This window comes from Odocoileus virginianus, chromosome 30 (genome assembly GCF_023699985.2).
Source record: "Odocoileus virginianus isolate 20LAN1187 ecotype Illinois chromosome 30, Ovbor_1.2, whole genome shotgun sequence".
NCBI lineage: Eukaryota > Metazoa > Chordata > Mammalia > Artiodactyla > Cervidae > Odocoileus > Odocoileus virginianus.
Window position 1 is genome coordinate 20,199,381 of NC_069703.1, and position 13,266 is coordinate 20,212,646.

General features: G+C 48.7%; 1 protein-coding gene across 1 annotated transcript in view; it reads right to left on the reverse strand.

Annotated features, from left to right (window-relative positions):
* Positions 1 to 13,266, reverse strand: part of MARCHF4 (membrane associated ring-CH-type finger 4) — a 116,297-nt gene that overhangs the window by 25,909 nt on the left and 77,122 nt on the right. Inside the window, exon 2 of the mRNA XM_020896314.2 lies at positions 1,432 to 1,587. Within this exon, the coding sequence (XP_020751973.1) occupies positions 1,432 to 1,587 (156 nt within the window). The remainder of the gene's footprint in view (positions 1 to 1,431; positions 1,588 to 13,266) is intronic.

Below are 13,266 nucleotides of genomic sequence, written 5' to 3' on the forward strand. Positions count from 1 at the left end.
TTCTGACCCTTTTCTAAGACTTGAATCAGCTGAGAAAGAAGAAAGACTTAATGCACCCCAGGGCCTGGAATCAGACACTGCTATTTTAAGACACGTCAAGATTTTGAAATGAATGGCTGAGGATGGAACCAGAGCACGGGAAGGCACCTCTTATTCTGATTCTTTGGTGCACCATCAGGATGACTGAGGTGCCAGGGGGTTCCAAGGCTCCCTTCTAGCAATAATGCCTCCCCTACCCCAGGCTGGCCCCCGCTGCAAGGACACTGCAGCTCCGGGTGTTTGCAGCTCCCCTTCCATGCAGAGATCCCAGCCCACCATCATCCCCAAGCTCTGCTGGGGTAGCAGCACTGACTCTCTCACCCCTTCGGACAGGAGAGAGACAACTGTGCCAAGCAGCTGGAGTTCCCGCATCCTCGCCAGCATGCTGGCTAATTGATGACGTGGCAGCTTCACTGGCTGAGCGCGTCTATGTGGAGGTATTTTCAGAAGCAAAGAGCCCTCTCTGTGTGTGTGTGCCTCGCAGTGGGGAGCTGTGTGACTTGGAGGATATACGAGCTAGAACAGGGGCTGTCAGCTCTTCTAGGGATGACAGATGTCTCAGGGCAGGGTGGGAGGGGTGGGCGGGCCGTGGGGGGCGTGGGGGCCTCTGATCTGACAGCCCCGCCCCGTGCGAATCTATTCCGCAGACCCCACCTGAGCCCTGGTCTCCTGCCCTTGACCTTCATGGACTCTCTATATTCTCTCCCTTTTCCTTCCTGCCCCGTCTTTCCTCTTCCTCTGATTCCCTCTCGTGTTTCGTCTCCGTTTTTCTCTAGTCCCTTGTCCTAAGAAGTGTGGTCTGTGGCCCAGGAGCAGCACCATCACTGGGCAGCTTGTTGGAATGGAGACCATCAGGCCCCACCCTGAGTTTTGTTGGGATTCCAGGCACCGTCAAGTTTGGGACATACCATCCAGTCTCTACTCTCATTTCTCCTTTTCTGCCCTGAACCTCATCACAGTCTTTCCCCTCACCGTCCCACCCTGCCTCTTTGCCTTTTTGCACCCTCTGTTCTCTCTTTCTTATTGTTTCCTCCCTCCCTCTCCTCTTTTCTTCTTCCATTTTCTTATTTCTGATTTCTTTTATCCATTCATTTATCCATGAACTCACTTATTCTCTCTCTTCCATCTGATTCTCCATGTTTCCTTCTCTATTTCTGTCTCTTGATCCCACCCCTTTCTCGAACTCTTCTGGCTAAAGCTTAAGAGAAAACACAAAAATTCTTCCCTGCCCTCCTGCCCGCTCTCCGTCCTCGGTCTCGCCCACCTGGCCCGTCTCTTTCCCTTCCTCCAAAGCCCCGGAGCTCTAAGGTGGCTTCACGTCCCGCCGGAGCTCGGGGGTGTGGGAAAGCCCGGGCGGCGCCGCAGCGCGCAGCGGGCAGCCGGCGGCCGTACCTGCAGAGGGTTCTTTGTGCTGATGGCGATGACGTGGTACTTGTAATAGCAGAGCTCGCAGCTCCAGCAGCCCCGCTCGCTGATCCACTTGATGAGGCAAGGCTGGTGCGTGCACTTGACCGAGCCGGCGCAGCGGCACGGGCTCAGCAGCTCCCCCTGCAGGGAGAGAGGCGGAGGGTGGTGAGCCAGGGATCCGGTGACGTCGCTCAGTCGCGTCCTACTCTTTGCGACCCCATGGACTGTAGCCTACCAGGCTCCTCCATCCATAGGATTTTCCAGGCAAGAGTACTGGAGTGGGTTGCCATTTCCTTCTCCAGGGGATCTTCCCAACGCAGGGATCGAACCCAGGTCTCCCGCATTACAGGCCGACGCTTTACCGTCTCAGCCAGCAGGAAGCCAGACCTCAGCAATGGCGGGAAGGGGCGGGGAGTTTGCCGTCAGAGTTGGTTTTCCCCCCACCCTCCATGTCTCTGGCCAGGCCAGACCACAGACTTGGCTGGGAGGAGGCCTGGGCTCCAGGTTCCCAACTTCAGTGAATTCAACTAACAGTTCTGAGCTCCTGGCTTCTACTCGGTACTGCCCAAGTCCAACGGTTTCTATGAAAATGAGTGAGAGTATCTCCATGGAAGCTCTCTGCCATCTAAAGTGGGTGTCAGCCTAGGTAGACTTCTCTTTAAAGGTACAGCCACGGGTCTCAAACCCAAATGCTCTCAGGGGCAGACAGGCCACACTGTGACTGAAGCCAGCTGGCAGGAACTGGAATGGACTGGCGGGTTGAAGAGACAGCCATCATCAGCTGCAGATGTGGGAATCTGTGTTCCAGGGAGGCAAGTGTTTATGCAAAATTTCCCCGTAGTCAAATGTCAACAGCACACCCAAACTTTGAATACATGTCATGAAGGTCATTTGGCCTGGCTTTAGAGTGCTGGACCTGAGCCTTTGCACTCTTCTGCCGCACAGCCCATAGAGACCCAGATCCCCTCTGTGAAGCCTCTTGCCCCTGGTCCCAGAGTGACAAAAACATGGCAGGCTTGGATCCTGGGGACCTAGGAGGCTGAGCAGATGCCCTCTCTGAAGGCCTGGGGCCCTCTTGGCATGTTCCCTGGGACTGGCTGGGAGTGGTTGGGAAGCCCAGCTTGGGGCAGGCTTCACTAGAAGCAGGGAAGCAAAGACAGTGCCAGAGCTGAGGCTCCTTGTGGACTGCAGGGCTGGACTCAGTCTCCAGCCTGTGACCACATGTCACATGAGCACTCCCTGCTGGTCCTGATGCTGCGGGCCCCAGAGGGCCTCCCTTACCCCTTCTCTCCTCCCCCTCCCTTTCCCCTCTTTCTCCCTCCTCGCTCAGAGCCCGTCATTTCTACCTCCTTACTCCTGTCCACCAGCGCCTTCATTTATCTTCTCAGGGATTTTAGGAGTGGGTCCCACCCAACTCCCCAGCCTCTGCTCCCTTCTGACCCATCCCAAGGCCCCCTTCCTCATTTCCCACGCCCTCCCTCCCCCAACTCATCTATTTTGAAGGAGATGCCTTCTGCCTCACTCCTGTCAAAGGACCCAGAAGCTGCCAGGCGCAGCCCCATTCTCTGAGTGCCATGTTGGTGTGTTTGCGATATGGCCACTGAAGCCATGTCCCTTTTAATTTGGTGATGGTGATTTAGTCGCCAAGTGGTGTTCAATTCTTTTGCGACCCTATGGACTGTAGCCTGCCAGGCTCCTCTGTCCACAGGATGTCCCAGGCAAAAATACTGGAGTGGGTGGCCATTTTCTTCTCCAGAGGATCTTCCTGACCCAGGGATCGCATCTGCGTATCTTGCATTGCAGGCGGATTCTTTATCCACTGATCCACCTGGGAATTGGGGGATTTCACTATTCGAGGAACCACATCTTGTTCCCAACTTAGAATAAGCAGGCACAGGAGCTCCTGACCTATTAGTTACAGATCTTTATTTGTGTATTTAGTCGTGCTCTTTGCTGTAGACTGTAGAAACAGTCCTTTTCTCCCAAGATGCATGGAATCATCTTTCCCTTTCACTTCAACTCCTATCACTCAAAGACTACCCCTCAGCCTGGAGGAGGTCTAGAGTGTTTTTCTGCACATGGTATACCTGTCCAATTGCTTTTCTGTCTTCATGATGGTTCCAAAGCCACCTTCTACAGGGAGTCATCTCTGATTTCTCTAGGATGAATGCAGTGCCTTGATCTCTGAGCACCTTGTCAGTGTAACCTTCTGAGGCCCTTGGCATATGCCTATCCACTGCCCCATCAGAGGAGCCCTAGAAGGCAGGGATGGGAGGTTGTTCATCTTTGCATTCATTCTCGCAGTGCCTAGCATACTCCCAGCAAGCCTTCAACAGCCTTTGTGTTTGAGCAAGTGAAAACATAATTCAAGTGTCTGCTCAGGTTTCCTGCCTGGGCCAGAAGAATGAAGATGAGACTGCCTATTCCATAACAACAGGAGCCATGTCTATCCAGCACTTCACTCAATGCCCAGCACTCCATATGTGTATGTATGATGAAGGAACCTGGTGACAGAAATGCTCAGGGTGCCACCACCTCATAAAATCCTCTCTGGTTCCCCACTCTGCTCCTCTTGTGTTGACAGGCCCCCTCACGGTGGCTGCAGGCCAGGAACCCTCCCATACCCACTCTGAAAGCACTTCCCCATGTGTGTTTGGGTCACTATACCATGACCTTTCACAGCAGCAATATGTATCTTATGTCCATCTTTGCATCCTTAGCACCTAGTGCAGTGCGTGAAAGAGATACTCATCCAACTTTGTGTGTGTGTGTGTGTGGCCATGCCACTTGGCATGTGGGATCTTAGTTCCCTGACCAGGGATCAGATGGAACTCCTGACCCCTGCAGTGGAAGCATGGAGTCTTGACCACTGGACTGCCAGGGAAGTCCCATACTCCATCCTACTTTAACAGTGCAGTGCATACAGAGCTGTTTGATGAATGAGAGGTTTCGCTCCTCCAGGACATGGCCAGCCTCTGGCTCCAGGTAGAGTAGGACAGGCAGGAGATGCCCACAATGCCAGGTGCTCGCCACACCCATGGAGGCCTCCAGGTCTTCGGTAATGAGTAGTTGCTGTGTGGCTCTGAGAAAAAAATAGGAATGGGAGGGGGAGGAGAGGTGCTGAAGGAGGGGCAAAAGCCCTCGTTATTCATGGCAGCATCTCCTAGGCTCATTAATTCTAACAGGATGAGCTGGGTTTGATTAATCGGGTTGTTAGGCAGCCATGTCAGATTGCCAATCAGGAAAGAGACAGGACTTCCGGTCCCCGGCGACGGTGCCAAGCAGCGGCGAAGGCTGTTCTCTCTGCTTTCTAACACAGCAGCCATGAGACAGGGGAGGAAGAGCCGCTGGCCAGGCATAACTCACAAGACCTGGGCTCTCCACCGTGGCTCTGGATGGGGCACCATCCCTGGAGCCCCTGGTTATCTGGAGAAGGAAGGAGCATGACCTGGCCTGGTCCCAGTGCCTGGCCACAGACCATGAGGCCAAAGGTGTGCCATTTCCCCTGGAGCTCTCAGTCCCCCACACTTGCCCTGGTTTTGGACAACCCAAAAGGTAGAATAGAGACTTGCTTTGGGTGCCACAAACACTAGAAAGCAAGGACACCGAAGCTGTTAGAAAAATTTAACTTTGATGAAGGAAGTGATCCAGGATTTTAGAAAAAACAAATCTGCAAAAAAAGCTATTTTAACCTTGGCATTCACATAAGTTTTTTACTTTATGATTTGGCATATTTTTATGTACACTGGGGAGGAGGGCCATAATCTTTTTGTGTTTAGGGCTTCTAAGAGGCCTTGATCTGGACCCTGAACCATCTTTGGCTGATCAACCTGTGTTTCTCCTGGAACAGGAAAGATGTGAGTGAGCCAAAGCCAGATAGATTCAGGTTAGACTGAAGGAGAATGTTCATTACGGTCAACTTTATTAAAAGCTAAAGTGGTGGAACATGGAAATGGAGGTGATAAACATCTCTTAATATAACAATGACTCCTTTAAAGAGAAAGGTTAAATGACCAACCCAGGGTCACTCAGCCAGCCAATGTCATGGCCAGAATGTAAAGCCAGGTCTTTCTGACATCAGACTCAGCTTCTTACCACACTCTGCTCATCCCCCTCTGTACTCTGGTTCCTGCTGTCCCATGCACATCTGCACCATGGGTCTCTTCTTGTCTCTCCCTCCCTGCTCCAGCACCAGCCCTTTCACCAAGTCTCCCACTCTGGATCTATTTTCTGTCCCTGCATCATGACCTACAGTTCAGCCCTTAATCACTCTTCACTTGTTTTCTCTAGGCTTCGGGGTGATCCTGCATACCCCACAGGACCAGGCACGTCATAGTTACACAATAAAGGTGCATTCACAGGCTGGATGGGCACCAGGGTAAGGCAGAGGATGAACCCCTCCGGCCCAGCTCCTGAGGGTCCAGCCTTTGGGCTGGAGGATTATGACCATCTTGTCTGCAGTGTTCAGCAAACTCCACAGATCAAAGGGGCTCATTAAATGCAAAGGGCACCAGACACTTCCTGAATGATCTGCTCAGAGCTCTGGGGCCCAGAGACCACCCTGGGAATGACTAAGTCAAGAAAAATCAAATCTTCTCTAATCCCCTGGCCCCCATGGGCCACAGTGTAAGGGAGGGGTAAAGAACACAGTGTTTGAAAACTAACCCCTTAGATTTAAATGCATCCTTTCTTCCTTTTTACATGTTTTTTTATTGTGGTAAAAGCCACATAATGTAAAACATATACTGTCACCATGTTAACCGTGCAGTTCAGTGGAACTTGGTACGTTCACATTGCTGTGCAAGTCTCACCATTATCACCTTCCTAAACTGAAACTCTGTCCGCATTAAACACTAACTCCCCCTACCCCCCAGCCTCCAGCCCCTGGCATCTACCGAAGTACTTTCTGACTTCATGAATTTGACTACCCTAGGTACCTCATGTACGTGCGTGCTAAGTCGCTTCAGTCGTGTCTGACTCTTGGACCCTATGAACCGTAGCCTGCCAGGCTCCTCTGTCCATGGGATTCTTCAGGCAAGAATACTGGAGTGGGTTGCCATGCCCTCCTCTAGGGGATCTTCGTGACCCAGGGATCAAAACTGCATCTCTTACATCTCCTGCATTGGCAGGCAGGTTCTTTATCACTGGTGCCACCTGGGAGGCTCCAAGTACCTTGTGTAAGTGGAGTTGTCAAACAGCATTTGTCTGCACCCAAGTATGTTAGAATGCATTTTTAACTTCATGTATGTCCTACAAGCAGATTGTACCTTCTTTTTCCCCCTGCCCTTGTGCTATATACCAGGGGCCATCTACCTGCCATCACCAGCCATCTACCGCATACACAATAGTGCAATTACACCAATCCCAACCTCCCCAACCCAACCCTCTTCAACACTTACTGGCTATGCAAACTTGAACAAGTCTCTTAACCTCTCTGAAGTTCTCTTTCTTCTTTTTCCATTGCAGGCAACTCTTACCTCCTCAAAGCCTGACTGTAAGAATGGACTGAGATCATGCAAGCCAGGTGCTGGACCCAGAGCCTGGCCTGAGTAAGTCCTCTTGTGAAAATATTACAATTTCAAATCGCCCTTCCATAATGACTTTAATTCCGTAGGTTTTCTACTACAACTCTATTTTATGCTCCCACAATCAAATAAGTAAACCGTGCTTAAGTACAGGGTCAGCCAAGCCTAGAGGGAGATTGTGATGAAAGAAATGCCTAAGAGTCCACCCCAGTGAGGTGGATTAGGGGTTAGGACACAGGTCTCCCAGCTTCTGGCCCAGGACTGCCCTCTGTGTTACCAGGGGTCACTGAGGGTGTTTGGAGTCCTCCTTTCCTGGGGAGGCTGAACAGAAGGCTGCTTGAATGGGTTAAGTGGGGTTATGCTGGAGGCAGGACAAGGTGATCCATAGACTGTGGCTGTGGCTGAGCTGGCAGGTGGGGAAGAAAACAGGATGGATTCTCCCCGCTGCCAAATGACACAGCAAGCTGCAGGACAAGACTCCAGTCGTTTCTCCATTCACAGATTTCTTCCTGTTTATTTCTGCCTTGCTCCAGTTTTTCTCCCCTCTCAATCTGAAAGAACTTGCTTCTGGAGTCCTTAGGTTACCTGGTTGCCATGGCAGTTGGCAGGTTAGCCAAAGACTTCCCCTGCCACCCACATGGGCACCAGGCAGCCTTGCCACTGAGCGGGAAGAAAACAAAAAAACAGCCCTTGTCCTACTGTACAATAGTTTGCAGCTCTGGGAGACTAAACAACGGAAGCAATAGACACAGCAGCCTTGGGGACATTTCCCTTTATTGACACTAACATGGTGGTTAAGAGCTTGGACTCTAATCCCAGACAGACTTGAGTATATCCAGGCTCTTATGATCTGTGTGACCCCAGGCAAGTTGCTTAACCTCTCTGGGCCTTCATCGAATATACATGTAGTATGTTCCAAGTTCTATATGAGGTGACAAGGATACAGCAGTGAATGTTACTAACCAAAATTCTCTGGTCCAGAAAGACAGACATTTTAAAAAGATAAACAAGGGACTTCCCTGGCAGTCCAGTGGTTAAGACTTCGCCTTCCAAGATAGAAGCTGTGAGTTTGATCCCTGGTCAGGGAGCTAAAATTCTATATGCTTTGCAGCCAAAAAACAGAAACATAAAACAGAGGCAGTATTGTAACAAATTCAATAAAAACTTTAAAAATGGTCCACATCAAAACACCTTTTTAAAAATAAATAAATAAGATAAATAAGTAAACTGTAAGTATGTGACATGCTGTTATGTGCTATTATGGAGAAAAATAGGCAAGGGAAAGGAAAATGAAATACCAGGGAGGTGACAGGTTGAAATTCTACAAGTGGAGACATTTGACAGAAGACCTGAGGATGATGAGGGAGCAAGCCATGCAGGTGTATGGGACCTGAGCATTCAGGCAGAGAACATCAAGTACAAAGGCCCTGAGGCAGAAGCCTGTTTGGCATGTTCTAGGGACACCAGAGAGCCAGTGTGTTTGGGCTAGGATGAATGGAAGGACTGAGAGTAGATGAGGTCAGAGGTATAATCAAAATGGGGGACAAGCCAGACAAGGCTGGTGGGCTGTTTTAAGGACTTGTCATTTATTGTGAATGGGATGGGAAATCACAAGCGTGTTTTGAGCAGAAGAGAGTGACATGATCTGACCGTATTTAACAGGTTCCTTCTGCCTTCTGTATTGAAAATAGACTGAGAGGAAGTAAGGACCAAGTAAGGAGCCAAGAGGCTATTGCAGTAATCCAGGTGAGCAATGATGGTGCTTTGAACCAGTAGGGTAGCAGTGGAAGTTCTAAGAAATGGCTTCTGGATATATTTTTGAAGATACAGATGTTAAGATTTGCTGATGGATTAGGTGTGATGGATGAGAGAAATCAAGGATGATGAAGATCTGAGCAGTGAGGGGCTGGAGAGTTGCGTTCAAGTTGAGATGGGAAACACTGAGGGAGGGGCAGGTTTTGGAGGGTAGATTGGGAGCTCATTTGGGGATGTGTCAATTTTGAGATGCCTGTTTATCCAAGTGGGACTGTGATATATATTAGTCTAGAGTTTAGGAGAAAGATCTAGGCTCAGGATATACACTTGAGAGTCACTGGCCTACAGATGGTTTTTAAAGTCACAAACCCAGGAGTGAGGGCAGGTGAAGAGAGAGGGCTACCAGAACTGCTTCCTGCAGGATGTCAAGATGTTGAAGCTTAGAAGATAGGAAAGGATCAGCAGAAAAGCCTGAGAGGGAAGGTCAGTGGGCTGGGAAGAGAATGTGATGTTCCAGAAGCCAAAGAAGAAGACAAAGTCTCTCAAGAAAGAGGGAGCCCTGGCAAAAGCTGCTGATGGGTGCAGTTGGATGAGAACATTGGGCAAGTTTTCTCTCAGTTTCTTTTTTTTCTAGATAAAGCAAAGCTATGGACTGAGACTGAAGGTGGGGGAGAAGGTATGGAGGTCTGAGAATTGGTTTACAAAGTCATCTGGGAGAGCCTAAGTGTAATTAGACTACTCAAATAAAATAGAATTACTGGTAGCACTGAGCACCCTTTCTATTAAAATAAAATGGAACATCCATGAAATTGGGGGAAGAGGGTCATAAGAACATATATTTATCACCATGCCTGGCACACAAGCAGGTCTCAGTAAATGCTAGACTAATATGGAAATGGTTACAATAGGTGTTATGGCTGATCTTCTTGTCTCAAAGGCCACCTTCAAACACTGATCAATTTCCTCCCTCTCTGCTTTCGTTCCTTTTTTGAATAATATTCCCTTCTTATTAATAATCCTAGTGTTTTGAACATCTCAGAGTTCTAACAAGATAGACGTTATATCATCTGCTACCTCAATAACTTAATGAAGTTAATATCACTCCTCCTGCTTTACTACATGATGATACCCACTCGCAGAGGTTGTCACTTGCTCAGGAGAAAGGCAGGGTAAAGCTCTATCAGGGTGCCCATACCCACAGCTTCTCCGCCAGCTCGCGTCACCTGCCTCCCATCTCTCCTCCCACCCCAGCAGCCTAGTTCATCATATCCTTACCTTTCCAGCCCTGAAGAAAGAGATAGCCCTGCTGGATCCCTATTAATGTATAAATGCAAAGGTGAAAACTCTTCTCCCCTTTGCCCCTCTCCTCTGAACCCAATTCCAGGCAGTGTTCAGTTCAGTTCAGTTCAGTCGCTCAGTCGTGTCTGACTCTTTGTGACCCCATGAACCGCAGCACTCCAGGCCTCCCTGTCCATCACCAACTCCCAGAGTCCACCCAAACCATGTCCATTGAGTTGGTGATGCCCTCCAACCATCTCATCCTCCGTCGTCCCCTTCTCCTCCTGCCCTCAATCTTTCTGAGCATCAAGGTCTTTTCAAATGAGTCAGCTCTCTGCATCAGGTGGCCAAAGTATTGAAGTTTCAGCTTCAACATCAGTCCCACCAATGAACACCCAGGACTGATCTCCTTTAGGATAGACTGGTTGGATCTCCTTGCAGTCCAAGGGACTCTCAAGAGTCTTCTCCAACACCACAGTTCAAATGCATCAATTCTTCAGCACTCAGCTTTCTTTATAGTCCAACTCTCACATACATACATGACTACTGGAAAAACTATAGCCTTGACTAGACAGACCTTTGTTGGCAAAGTAATGCCTCTGCTTTTTAATATGCTGTCTAGGTTGGTCATAACTTTCCTTCCAAGGAGCAAGCATCTTTTAATTTCATGGCTGCAATCACCATCTGCAGTGATTTTGGATCCCTCAGAAATAAAGTCAGCCACTGTTTCCACTGTTTCCACTGTTTCCCCATTTATTTTTCATGAAGTGATGGAACTGGATGATGCTCCTGGAGATCAGTGGAGAAGTAACTCCAGAAAGAATGAAGGGATGGAGCCAAAGCAAAAACAATACCCAGTTGTGGATGGGACTGGTGATAGAAGCAAGGTCTGATGCTGTAAAGAGCAATATTGCATAGGAACCTGGAATGCTAGGTCCATGAATCAAGGCAAATTGGAAGTGGTCAAACAGGAGATGGCAAGCGTGAACATCAACATTCTAGGAATCAGCAAACTAAGATGGACTGGAATGGGTGAATTTAACTCAGATGACCATTATATCTACTACTGTGGGCAGGAATCCCTTAGAAGAAATGGAGTAGCCATCATAGTCAACAAAAGAGTCCGAAATGCAGTTCAGTTTAGTTCAGTTCAGTCACTCAGTCATGTCCGACTCTTTGAGACCCCATGAACTGCAGCATGCCAGGCCTCCCTGTCCATCACCAGCTCCCGGGGTCCACCCAAACCCATGTCCATTGAGTTGGTGATGCCATCCAACCATCTCATCCTCTGTCATCCCCTTCTCCTCCTGACCTCAATCTTTTCCAGCATCAGGGTCTTTTCAAATGAGTCAGCTCTTAGCATCAGGTGGCCAAAGTATTAGAGTTTCAGCTTCAACGTCAGTCCTTCCAATGAACACCCAGGACTGATCGCCTTTAGGATGGACTGGTTGGATCTCCTTGCAGTCCAATGCAGCACTTGGATGCAATCTCAAAAGCGACAGAATGATCTCTGTTCGTTTCCAAGGCAAACCATTCAATATCACAGTAATACAAGTCTATGCCCTGACCAGTAACGCTGAAGAAGCTGAAGTTGAATGGTTCTATGAAGACTTACAAGACCTTCTAGAACTAATACCCAAAAAAGATGTCCTTTTCATTATAGGGGACTGGAATGCAAAAGTAGGAAGTCAAGAAACACCTGGAGTAACAGGCAAATTTGATCTTGGAGTACAGAATGAAGCAGGGCAAAGGCTAACAGAGTTCTGCTAAGAGAACGCACTGGTCATAGCAAAGATCCTCTTCCAACAACACAAGAGATGACTCTACACATGTATATCACCACATGGTCAAAACCAAAATCAGATTGCTTACATTATTTGCTGCCTAAGATGGAGAAGCTCTATACAGTCAGCAAAAACAAGACCAGGAGTGGACTGTGGCTCAGATCATGAAGTCCTTATTGCCAAATTCAGACGTAAATTGAAGAAAGTGGGGGCAACCACTAGACCATTCAGCTATGACCAGGCAGTGTTCACTGAGTATTACTTGATGAGGTAGTCGTGGTAGTGGTGAGTGGGGACATAATGGAATTAACTCACCCCACCCACTTCCTGCTCACACTCCCACCCTTGGCAAGGAGTAGTCATTTGTTGAGTCAAAATTAAGAGACAGACATTTTTATAAGCATAGAAATATGTTAGAAGTTTCTCTGAGTTGTAGTCTGTATTCACAAGGAAACATTCACTCGCCTTGTAGATGCTCCACTGTGAAGACTCAGAGGACCAAAAGCCTTAAAATCAGAACTTCCCCTCCTGAGTGGAGTGGAACCTGTATGTATGGTGCAGGGGTGAGGAATGGGCACAGGAATAGAAAAAGTTCGCTGAGGTTGTAGAGGAGAATTAGGAGAGATGCCAAAGAAAGGAGACTCCTCCATGTCCATCCTAGATGGAATCTATGGTGAATGAGTGTTGACAGGGAAGCACAGAACTATTTTGTATCACTAACTAGCCTCCACATACGGGGTGGGGGGGGGCAGCTAACAGGATTACCGACTCAATCGACATGAATCTGAGCAAACTCCAGGAGATAGTGAAGGTCAGTGAAACCTGGTGTGCTGCACTCCATGGGGTCACAAAGAGTTGGATATGACTTGGCAACTGAACAGCAAGCTAAGAGGAAGGCTTATCAAGATCACATCCTCCCAACTTATGGGCACAACCAAACTGGTTCATAGTATCAACCAACTACACCAAGGGGGAACACAAGCGGAAAGTGAATAGAAGGAAAACCTAGAAGTTTCCAGTATCTTCTTCATGCAGGACACCAGACAGTGATTTCTTGATTCCACAGAACTGCAAGAGGTCAATGTATCTTGGAGTTGGGATCAAGAAAGATGAGCTATCATGAGACCGTCTCACCAGCCAAGGTTGTGGTGGATAAATTGGAACAGGGGTAGCTCCCGCCACCCAGGGGGATGAGAAAGCAAGCTCCCTGCTTATCTCTGGGAAGCAGGCTAATCGGCAAGATGACCTTCAAAGATCCCCATGACCCTGGAATCCAGGATTATACACAGACAAGCTATTCTGAATTCTCTGCATGTTGTGTTGGGCAGCATACAGGCAGAAATTTGTTTTCTGGCTGGAGCCCTTTCTGGTTACTCATCCATAGCAGTTTTTCATCCATAGCACTTTACATAATCCCTTTCCAGCCAGACCAGGCCCAAACTTCTCACTTCCCCTCTCAATGACACCAAAGCCAAGCC